This window comes from Ylistrum balloti, unplaced genomic scaffold (genome assembly GCF_031769215.1).
Source record: "Ylistrum balloti isolate Yb309-2 unplaced genomic scaffold, AGI_CSIRO_Ybal_v1 Utg370590, whole genome shotgun sequence".
Lineage (NCBI taxonomy): Eukaryota > Metazoa > Mollusca > Bivalvia > Pectinida > Pectinidae > Ylistrum > Ylistrum balloti.
Genome location: NW_026782366.1, coordinates 2,042,183 through 2,054,738, shown reverse-complemented (window position 1 = coordinate 2,054,738; position 12,556 = coordinate 2,042,183). Strand labels below are relative to the sequence as shown.

General features: G+C 34.2%; 1 protein-coding gene across 1 annotated transcript in view; it reads right to left on the bottom strand.

Annotated features, from left to right (window-relative positions):
- Positions 1–6,749: 6,749 nt before the first annotated feature.
- LOC132556798 (carboxyl-terminal PDZ ligand of neuronal nitric oxide synthase protein-like) overlaps positions 6,750–12,556 on the bottom strand; it is an 84,320-nt gene continuing 78,513 nt past the window's right edge. Inside the window, exons 8-10 of the mRNA XM_060221243.1 lie at positions 9,503–9,703; positions 8,681–8,827; positions 6,750–7,943 (exon numbers count right to left, since the gene is read on the bottom strand). Coding sequence (XP_060077226.1) covers positions 6,930–7,943; positions 8,681–8,827; positions 9,503–9,703 — 1,362 coding nt within the window. The 3' untranslated portion in view covers positions 6,750–6,929. The remainder of the gene's footprint in view (positions 7,944–8,680; positions 8,828–9,502; positions 9,704–12,556) is intronic.

The following is a 12,556-nucleotide window of genomic DNA, read 5'->3' as shown; positions in this document are numbered from 1 at the left end:
GGAAACTTCATAAATATTCCGCTAAAATTAAAGGAAACCCCGTTGGTGTATTTATAGATTGCACTTGTGATATCAGTTTTAAACAAGTAAACTACTTACCTACGACCCCGCGTATTGTTCTCATTTCTCAAGTATTGCAAATACTTTTCCGGAAAGATATGATTGGTGCTTTAATATCATCACATCTGTCGACCTAGTTTTTGTTTCTTATATTTTTTAAAAATATGAAATGAATATCAAAGCGGCATTCTGTGCATCATACATGAATCAATGAGGTGGTAGTATCTCTCGTAAACACATTGTTACTTGGGGTATGTTATACATTTGAAACCTCCGAAGTCAATGCAACCACACAGTAACAAACTTTAAGATTCTATCTATATATTATGAACTCACTTGCCAATGTCTCAATGAAAAAAAAACAGAAAATAAGGACCAGAAATCTAAATTGACAAAAGTAATTAAAAAAAATTGTGAATTATTATCATTGTATGCCTGAAGTATGGCAATAATCGTTATCAGAAATTATTTTGGATTCTTAATTTACATAAAAAAAACTTTGTCAGTGCCTCAACACATGTATGTAATAGCAACACCCTTTTTTTCAGTTCCATTATGAAAAGAAGAACATGCTGATAAAAAATGAAATATTTTCATGATTCTGCCATCACAAGAAAATCTGTCCCAGGAACAATTTTACCAGTCCCGGAATTCGATGAAATTTTCAATGTTTCAAGTACATATATGTGGCCAAAAAATGTGTAAATATTTTAGGTGAACAGCAACTGTAAATTTGTCATACAATTTTCCAAAACTTGAATTTGTTGAAATCTTCATGATAAATTATGATTTTTATGATTTTGGAGTTTACAGACCTAGTGTACCAGTTCATTGGAGTCTACAGACTGAGTGTACCAGTTCATTGGAGTCTACAGACCGAGTGTACCAGTTCATTGGAGTCTACAGACTGAGTGTACCAGTTCACTGGAATCTACAGACCAAGTGTACCAGTTCATTGGAGTCTACAGACCAAGTGTACTAGTTCATTGGAGTCTACAGAACAAGTGTACCAGTTCATTGGAGTCTACAGACCTAGTGTACCAGTTCATTGGAGTCTACAGAACAAGTGTACCAGTTCATTGGAATCTACAGAACAAGTGTACCAGTTCATTGGAGTCTACAGACTGAGTGTACCAGTTCATTGGAATCTACAGACCAAGTGTACCAGTTCATTGGAGTCTACAGACCAAGTGTACCAGTTCATTGGAGTCTACAGACTGAGTGTACCAGTTCATTGGAATCTACAGAACAAGTGTACCAGTTCATTGGAGTCTACAGACTGAGTGTACCAGTTCATTGGAATCTACAGAACAAGTGTACCAGTTCATTGGAGTCTACAGACTGAGTGTACCAGTTTATTGGAATCTACAGAACAAGTGTACCAGTTCATTGGAGTCTACAGACCAAGTGTACCAGTTCATTGGAATCTACAGACCAAGTGTACCAGTTCATTGGAGTCTACAGACCAAGTGTACCAGTTCATTGGAGTCTACAGACTGAGTGTACCAGTTCATTGGAGTCTACAGACCAAGTGTACCAGTTCATTGGAATCTGCAGACTGAGTGTACCAGTTCATTGGAATCTACAGACTGAGTGTAACAGTTCATTGGAATCTACAGACTGAGTGTACCAGTTCATTGGAGTCTACAGACCAAGTGTAGCAGTTCATTGGAGTCTACAGACTGAGTGTACCACAACATTGCTGGAGTACACATAGTCTGTCTGAACTCTTTTAAGGTGTTCATAATCAAACAAATTTCAATATTTTACCAGAAAGCAAGTTTTAAATGGAATAAATTAACAGAATATCCACGTAAATCAGGAGCCTTACCATTCCTAATACGGACAAATTGTATCCATCGTCGTCGTGTATTGAACAGAAAAAACTAAATCAGACATGTATCCTGTCAGAACAAAATGATTCGATCCTTGAGGTTTTAAATCTGCTTAATATCTTAAGATTATAGATCAATATAGAAAGCCACACAAATGATTTTGGTATCCTCTTTAATATATTCTATATGATATTACAAGTGTGTTACATCATAATGGCATTGTTATGACGGTGATCAAGTGTTCATACTACACATACAGTGTTTAGTTATAGTGCTGTTCAAATTTTATGAAATATCTTGAAAGCATACAACACAATTCAAATTTTACCTTCCTCAGCATTTCCACTCATATAGCAATCACATGAGTTTTGAGAGAGCGTCAAACATTGTAAATAAAAGATAAAAAATTGCTTTTACACATCAATTCTCACTGAAATGTACATGGTATGAAAGGGACAGATCAAGATGGCAGTAATTAAACACACAATACCAACATTCTGTAGGTCCAAGTCCTTATAATCCTTGTGAGAAATGTTGGTCATCACCATCTATGTGAAAATTACAAGGAGCTTTGCCGTTTATAAAATATTAATTCAAAGTTAATGTTGATTATGGCTGAGTATTTGAATTGGAAATCTAGGATGCAAGGAATTTTCATTTGCTACTTTGCCCTTTTATCCTATATATAACATAAGTCAATATGGCAGGTGTACCTGAACAATGTCAGATATTTCATTATGTTTCTTTCATCTGATTTGAACAGTAAGAAGATTGTTTCAAAACTTGGAACATTGGGACATTTCAACAAGTATTTGAAACATTGACTAGCTATAAATGTTCTCTACATTGACACAAAAGTTCCTAGTAGCACAAATAACTGTATAAATGATGACATAAAGTAACACTACAGCTCTCATCAAGGTCAGTGATAACTACCTTCAGTTTATTAGATATCGTCATAGAGTCTACATACACACAGTGGAATTTTTGGGGAAAGTCACCATTTTATCAGATTTTTGAGAGAGGACAGTTTCTAAAGATTAATAATTCACCTTTCAGTTTAAACACTTACAATGTACCTATGCTTATGTGCTGATGTCAATCAAACCCTATGGTAGATGTGTGTGTGTAAACACCAGATAAATGCATAGAAACAAATTGGGTTGTTTGCATGCTGCCATCTTGAAATATCCCCTCCGAATATGTACTCGACGGTGACTTAATAGAACATAAAAACACTTGTTTGGAAAATCCATCTTAAGAATTAAGACAATGAAAGAAAACCTTCCTATATGAAATCAGTCTTGTGAGAAATGGATTATTCAATAAGGCTAAACCTCTATGTTAATTAATTACATAAATGAGAAGAATGAAAATTGGTGTTTTGTATGACATTGTGAACAAGAAAGAGTAAAACAATGACGAGAAAGAATAACGTTTAGGATAGTCCAGTTTGACAAATTCTTTATAAAAAACTGAAAATTTGTCTGAAGAGTTGTTCCCTGGTGAGTATAGATTTATAAGATTTGTCTTAAGAAAAAGGATGCCTTGACTGATAAAATAACTGTACTTCTTAGCCAGAAATGACAAATTTTCAGTAAAGTACTCTACTGACATAAAATCGCAGGTTACCAGTTTAGTTACATCAATAATTTCCAACAAGTTATGCAGCTTAAGCAATTGTAAGCACAATATTTGCCATCAATGTCAATGTTGAAATATTTCTTAGAAGTTTTAATATCTAATAAAAATATGTTCATCTTTATTACAACAAAAATATCCAAACTATATATAAAAATGTGAAATTCATTCCTGCCACAGCGAAATGAATATTGATGTAAATGTTGATTGCAGTCCATCCTTATATATAATATACAGGTCCATTTGATATCCTAAATGTTGTCACCATAAGTCAAAATGTGCTGAATACAAGATGATATAATCTCAGATTGACAACATGGATGAATCTGTAGACAAAAGAACAAGATTTCACTTCGATGTTTATTTTCTTTTACGTCACATTCTATAATAATTATGTGTAAATGATACAATGACAATTTATGTCTCATAGAAATATTGATGCAATCATGCTCCTGACTAAAAAAAATGTATATTACAGCCAGCTGTTTTATAGACAAAGGGTCAACCATCTGCATTGGTTGGGCATTTTTAGGAAAGATGGGTCATGCTCCTTGTAGGTTGACAAGTACATATCCTAAAATCTTTAAGCTTCATCATAGATAATCCTTTTCATCCACCAGACTAGGGATGCTTGGATATAACTAGGGGATGGGGTGGTGGGGAGGGTGGGGTTATGGGTGGGGCATGGTTATGGATGGGGCGTAGGAGGAATTCCCACATATAACCAATTTCTTAAACATGTCAAAATAGAAAAAAAATAATCAAACCAGACCAAACACCTAGCATATCATTTATTTAAAATTAATCAAAAGAGACCAAAACCTTAGTACATCATTTACTTAAGACATGTGCTCATTTCAAGTCAATTTTAACATACTTATTGCTAACTCTTAAAACATTTGGTATTAATGATTAAACAGGTGCATCCATGCTCTTACGCAGTCAGATTTGCTTGTAACTAGGCAGGACTCCTTTTTTTTTAAAACATGGCCCTTATAGGTAGGGAATGAAAGATTGTGTTAATCTTTTCTATCTATAGAGGTGGGAGACAAATTTTTGTATACATAATAACAGCAGATTTAAAGAGTGATGGATAATTTTTTTAGAATTAAGAATACAGTGGGATTGTCTAAAGTGATGGAATAATATAGCATGCTTCAGTGGGGCAATCATTTCTAATTTTGATAATATTGCATACAATGGAAGGAAAACAGAAAAACATCAACAGCAATTCAAAATACTGAGCAAATGTGTACTTTAAAAATTTAATAATTTAACAGTGTAGAACTAAACTATATGTACAAACAGTACCACAAATTTCCTTAAACTTCAGTATATCTACAGACAGAATGACAGGGCAAATGTCGAAACAAATTTCAACACAATCTGACTAGATTTTGAAATAATATAAACTAAAAAATGAATTAATTTGCTATTTTTCATCCTAAATTTTTCATGTTTATTAAACTCTAGTAGGAAATATGACAACCACATGTAAATAAAGTCAAAATACATTATAATATAACATACTTAATAATGTTGAAGTTTGATGGACTTAAATCCTAGCTAATTGTGGCATTGGTATATAAGGGACTAAAAGCAGTAGGGACTGTGGCCTGAGGTAAGGCCTGAGGGTGTGGTTACTACAGGCTTATAAATAGGACACCATGCTGCCGTATGTAAAGGGACTCCGTGAGACAGAACCATACATCATCACATAAATAAATACTGAGGATTTCTCACTAGAATCAATGATAAAAATAGAACAAAAGTTCATAAATCCATAATATGACAACATTTAAATAAAAAAGTAAACGTATCAAAGATCCATGACCTTTTTAGCCATCAGTATTATATTTGATATTTCACAAGATATTTAAGTAAATCCGCCTCTATTGGGATATTTAATGCTATATCCCCTTACCTGCTATATAATTGTGACGAAATTAACCATATAATACAGGTACACATAGTTTATAACCATACAAATTAATAAATAACTGCCAGTGATATCCTGTCTGCTGATGAAAAAGAATAATTTGATTTCAAATTACTTTAAACAAATGGCAGTCCGATCAAGCTTATAGCAATCATCCAATACAAACACATATATCAGGTGAGAATGTTACTTTAAAATGTCTGCTGCTTACAGAAACATGCAGACATAATTTTGCTGTTTGATTACTGGGTAGGCTTTAAAGGTTTAACTACTACTGAAGACTATTGCTGAATATTTGATATTTGGCACTTCATGACCATATATATATATATATATACAACCTTACTAAATTTACTCTCCTTCTCCCACTGACAAGTAACATGTCTGAATTAGGGTGTCTAGATAGCCTCAGATCTAACAGTAAAATTTTCAGGTCCAAGGTCAGCCATGTGTATCTTCCCATGGTATACCCAAAGTGCTTCATCATAAGATACCCTTTGTCAAGGTTTACATCATAATCCAAATCTACTTCATGATAAACATCATTTTTTTGCTTGGCTACAATTTCTAACTTAGAGACAAAAACACCTCAATTTTCAAACAGTTTTGTTTCTCTTCTGTAACCTGTAGCATTGATTAATGGGAGACAACTCTTAAATAAATAAGTAATTCAGTATAATGAACATAACAAAGACACACAAATGTAGATGTATCATTTAAGACTTTGAAATAATTTAAACAGAGGAATCAGATGACCTGTATTTAACAGGTAGATTTCTACCTATCAACTAACAAATGTTATTAATTATATACAATAACATCTAAGTTATTTGCAAACTAATTACAAATGCTAAATCTGAGTATATAATATATTCTCTTGTGCTAAAGCAATGTAGGTAAGTGGAAGCAATCTGTAGCCCTGTATTGTCCTCTGATGGGAGTCCTTACTCTTAACATATATACAAAGTATTTGCCTGATAAATAGAAAAACTGACAAAACTGATAATTAATTATTCTTAAGCAATAGCATAATTGTTAAAAGAATATCTTGGATTTATGAAGCTGAATCTCAGTAAACTACACAAAAAACAAAGATGCCTCCCTTGTTTTTATCTTCTCATAATCAAACAGCATTATAAAACATGTTTGAAATGCTGTACATTTTATCATGAAAACCATCAATCTCTGATGATATGTTCTTTTAAGTATGTTACAGAGCATGAAAGCTTATAATCATTTCAAAACTGACAACAAAGAAATTGTGTTAAGCTCTTTTTAACGAAAATATCTGGTTTGTAAATGTGAAAATAGAGGAAGAGCTTACAGAAAATCTTTGACATGATTGTGCCCTTTAACACAAGCCTTCAGGAACAAATCCGGAGTACTTTATTATTATTTCAACTTTCAACTCTAATGCAAATGTGCAAACAGAGGTTAAAGGTCAAAAGTTAAATTCAGGATACAAGATTTTCAAACTCCTCGAAAGTGAGAGAGTCAATTTTACGAGGAGGTGGAGGTGGAGGGGGAACTTTGATTTTGATTTGTGCCTCCTCCACATGTCCTGCCTCCTTGCTGAGGGTGCTCTGAGGAGAGGCATCCGTTGATGGCAAAACATTAGTTTGTGGGTCCATGTCACATATTTCCGGTGATATTTTGTGTTTAGTGGTGGCTGTGGCACGCACTTCCCGATTGTCAATATACTGAATGTCAGACGTCGTCACAAAGTCTGCTGACAAGTCGTTACCTTTGAAAGCAGATTCTGAATTATTGTTTTGTGAGTTAACATTGTCTAAATCTGAACTCCCATTGCGACCTGCCAAACTTTTGTTATTGTTGTTTAAACTATTCTCATTCAGGTGAGAGCTTGACGAACTGGTAACTGTGGAGAAATAATCACTGTCTCCTTTCATTAACAGGCTTAGTTCTTGTGAAGTAATGCTATCCATGCTTACTTGCGAAATTGTTGAATCCCTATATGATTTTGAGTTTCGGAATTCAGGTGGTGGTGCAATCTTAGGGGTCTTGGTCAGTTTGAGTTCAAGTTTGTTCCCACTAGCATCTTGATGTGGCAAGGGTGTAATGATTTTAAGATGCTCCTCATTTGAGTTCTGGGGATAATAACTCTCCACATTATCATTAAAGCCATTGGCAAATGGATTGCCTGTCACAGAGGATAGATCACCAAACTGCCCAACAGGTTCCCCGTAAAATCCATCCGGCGAACTAAAAGAAACAGGCTGTCCATGCATGATGTGTTGCCAATACGCACTGTCTGGTTTGGACAAATTTTCTGTTGACATTTCTTTATGTCCACTATCCGGAGAGTCTGTATCAAAGTCAGACTTATTGTTCCGTATAAAAGATGAGGAGTCTGTCATTGAACCCATATAAGAACTGTCTAAATCCTGTTGGTCAGGTGTGTACAACGGCCCCACCTGGGGAGTGGTTGGGTCAGGTAACATAGCAAACTGGTAAAAAAGATTTTAAAAAAACATTTATAAGATACATGGACATGCATAGAACTTAAGAAAACAGCAGCTGATCAATTTACTATTAAATCAAATATATAATTTTTCTTGTATCTATTGTCTTTGTAATTGTTTTTATTTTCCTCGCTAAATATTCAGTTTGAAGCAACTCAACACAAAGCAACAGACTTTCAAAACATCTATAAGATTTACCTCCCTTGTACCACATTCACATGTTGGCAATGTTGTTCTTTTATTTTGGAAATGACTTCCATTACAATAATTTTTCTTTATAGTCTGGCATCTTCCCTAACTTTATCACTATATATGATATTCACACCTACTACCTACATGGTCAGTTTGTATGTAATTCTGACCTTTTATACCTAATATTTCATGGGACTTGTCATGCGAGACAGCATTAACACTTGGTTGCTAAATCTGGTCAACGTACCTTTTTATCAATGCGTTTTGACAAAATAAACTTGATCTACAATTTGGGTATACCTTAAAAAGGATGAAAAGTGCTGTAAATATCCATTTCATTCTTTTTGTTTATCATTGAAAATTTTTCAGAAGTAAAGTTCTTATAAATTCAGGTTGACAGAAATGTAAAAGCATCAAACAAAATACTAATGAAGTGCCATTTATTCAATCTACAATCAAATATCATTTCTTTATATATTTTTTCGACATATAAAGAGTAAAAGAAACAGACAGAAAATGATCATCATTACCGGTAACTGTGATGGTGGTGGAAGAAGAGTTTCCATGGAAGCAGATGTCCCCTTGACCTGTATCTCCAGCTCATGTAACCTATTAACCAGTTCAGCCATGTGTTGTAGGATTTCTCTATTGTGGACCAACAACTGGTGAGCTCGTGCCTGTTTGGATAAAGACAAAGAGAAGTTTGTAAACAACAATTAAGACTTTAAAATAGATGACCACATCCTGATGACCAACAGAACCACTATACAGTAATAATGACATTGTATGGCTTACCAAGACATTGTATGGCTTACCAAGACATTGTATGGCTTAAAGAGACAATGTATAATTTACTGAGACATTGTATGGTTTACTGAGACATTGTTTGGTTTAATGAGACATTGTATAGTTTACTGAGACATTGTATGGTTTAATGAGACATTGTATAGTTTACTGAGACATTGTATGGTTTAATGAGACATTGTATAGTTTACTGAGACATTGTATAGTTTACTGAGACATTGTATGGTTTAATGAGACATTGTATAGTTTACTGAGACATTGTTTGGTTTAATGAGACATTGTATAGTTTACTGAGACATTGTATGGTTTACTGAGACATTGTATAGTTTAATGAGACATTGTATGGTTTACTGAGACATTGTATGGTTTACTGAGACATTGTATGGTTTACTGAGACATTGTATGGTTTAATGAGACATTGTATAGTTTACTGAGACATTGTATAGTTTACTGAGACATTGTATAATTTACTGAGACATTGTATGGTTAATTATGACACCCTATAGTTAACCAAAACACTGTTTTCGTTCACTGAAATAGTTGCATACTTGAGACTCAATCCTAGCAGCAGTCTCCGCTGCCAGCTGGTCCTTGAGAAGATGGACCTGAGCCAGTGCCACTTGTGTGTGGTGTTGGTTTTGCTCCACATGGTCTTGTAATAGCTGAACATGGTGTTGGACACTTGCTGGATAAACACCACCTTCATCCCCTGTGGTGTGAAGTGGTGATGACTTGCCCTTACGTTTCACCTACAAATACAACAACATTCATTTTTACCTTATAAGCTTTGTGCCAAGTGTTTTGTAAAAGCTGACTTACACCATTAACTTCAAATGTTATCTTTGGAATTTTTTCCATCAGGTAACATGTTAAAAAAATTCAACTTAAAAAATTTCACCTATATAAATTACATTACCATACAGTCTAATCAGATATATCTTGAGGACATTACATTCAGGACTCACATCTTATTCATTTTGGGGGACATCTTTTTCCTTGAAAACTGCTGAAATGGTTGACTTTCCTATTCTTCTAATATGTTTTAGTAAAATAATTTTCAAATTTCTAGTCCAATTTCATTGTTTGTATATTAAGTTAACAAACCTCTTACTTTAGGATAAAGTAATTTAAACAATGATTAATGCCGTCAATCTGATCCTGAAAGCTTTTTATTTTCACCAGATGATATTGCCAGTGCCACATGACTTTGTATGTTTTTCATTTTTGTTGTTGTATTAAAGAGAGACCTTATACTGAAACAATGATTCTGTAAACAACAATGCAGACTGAAGACTGAACCATAGAATATATTAATTCTACATTCTCCAATAAAGGGGCAATAGACTAGTATATGTATGTAGCTGGAATTTGTTTGTCAACATAAAGGCTCTTGCTAAACACATGGCCAGAAAGATTATTTCAGGAAGTTAGACAATGAGGATGAAGTTTAAACACTGATTTTTCCATTTGAAATCCCCAATGCAGTTTAAACACTGAACTACAACTATAAAGACCTGTTTTTTGTCTATTGGTTTGTTTTCGATAACATTAAACACCCCAGAAAGCGTTTATAACATACTCAAGTGAATATCTCAGGATCATTAAGTACAATATCTACAACGGATTCAGTGATTAAGGCTGATATTAAATACAATGATCCATATTATTTTTTCTTACCTACATGTGGGGACTACGACTCTCCTGATACACCACTTACCTCTGTTACAGCGTCAAATTACCCATATTTCTCACTATCTATTCAGTTTCAAAAACTGTAGGCTTTTCCCAAAGATTCCAGAGTTTTTTGCAATATTATCTTAGTTCTAAATGTACAGGATGTATTTCTCATTTACGCAAGTCTCCAAGAAAAGATCATTCGTGAACTGTCTATGACTTGTCTCTCACATGCTCTCTGCTAAAATAAAAGCCCCAACAGACCAGTACATTACATCAAACCTATAGAACTATCATTATTGGCTTAACCATGGCAATTATATGTTTAGCTCTGATACTCTGGTTACACTTTGTGTTTATCTCTGATACTCTGGTTACACTTTGTGTTTATCTCTGACACTCTGGTTACACTTTGTGTTTATCTCTGATACTCTGGTTACACTTTGTGTTTAGTTCTGACACTCTGGTTACACTTTGTGTTTAGTTCTGACACTCTGGTAACACTTTGTGTTTATCTCTGACACTCTGGTAACACTTTGTGTTTATCTCTGACACTCTGGTTACACTTTGTGTTAAGCTCTGACACTCTGGTTACACTTTGTGTTTAGCTCTGATACTCTGGTTACACTTTGTGTTTAGCTCTGATACTCTGGTTACACTTTGTGTTTATCTCTGACACTCTGGTTACACTTTGTGTTAAGTTCTGACACTGGAGTGTACTGTGTGATAAACTATGATACTCATAATAACAGTTTATTTTTTCTAGTACTTATGCTTGAAGTCATATACATTGCACTTTCCTGCTATCATATCACTTTATGATATATAGGTCACTGTGACCTATATGTTCGAGTTTGATGATTTTGTTTAGACTTTTCATTAAACATGCACCATGGCAATGGTTAGGGAGTATCTTCTAAAAACATTTCCTAGTTTGTACAATAATTGGTCTGTCTGTGTCAGTTCTTTGACATTCTAAGGTAAACACCAGTTCCCATTAATGTGATTTGTCTCTTTCAGACAGCAAATTAGCCTAGCCTTTCTTTGGAATCTTCTCGCCCCTGGAAAGACTGGAATTGTGTTTTACTGACACATTTAGTTACATGTAATACTATTTCTTGGTTTGTCTCCAGATTTATTAAGCACAGTCAACAGAATCACATGCCAAACTGATTTAAGTCAAATCTATGTACATAAGTCACTGTGTATTTTCCTCACATGAAATAAGATGTTTTATTAGTAAGAACAGCTCTGTTCTAAACCTACAAGGTTTGCTATACCTTTGTCTCTGTAGAATATATCAGGAATTTTTGCATGTATCTAATTTTTGCAAATTTAGCGACCCTTTCAAAATTACAAAAAAAATCAAAATTGTGTAATTTTCACGTTTTCTACTTGGTTTATTGTAAATGCATGAGGAATATATCTATAGAGCTGAGGTACCTACATGAACACTTTCTAGTCGTGTAATATATCTATAGAGCTGAGGTACCTACATGTATCTGAGGACTCTCTAGTCGTGTAATACATCTATAGAGCTGAGGTACCTACATGTATCTGAGGACTCTCTAGTCGTGTAATACATCTATAGAGCTGATGTACCTACATGAACACTTTCTAGTCGTGTAATACATCTATAGAGCTGAGGTACCTACATGTATCTGAGGACTCTCTAGTCGTGTAATACATCTATAGAGCTGATGTACCTACATGAACACTTTCTAGTCGTGTAATATATCTATAGAGCTGAGGTACCTACATGTATCTGAGGACTCTCTAGTCGTGTAATACATCTATAGAGCTGATGTACCTACATGAACACTTTCTAGTCGTGTAATATATCTATAGAGCTGAGGTACCTACATGTATCTGAGGACTCTCTAGTCGTGTAATACATCTATAGAGCTGAGGTACCTACATGTATCTGT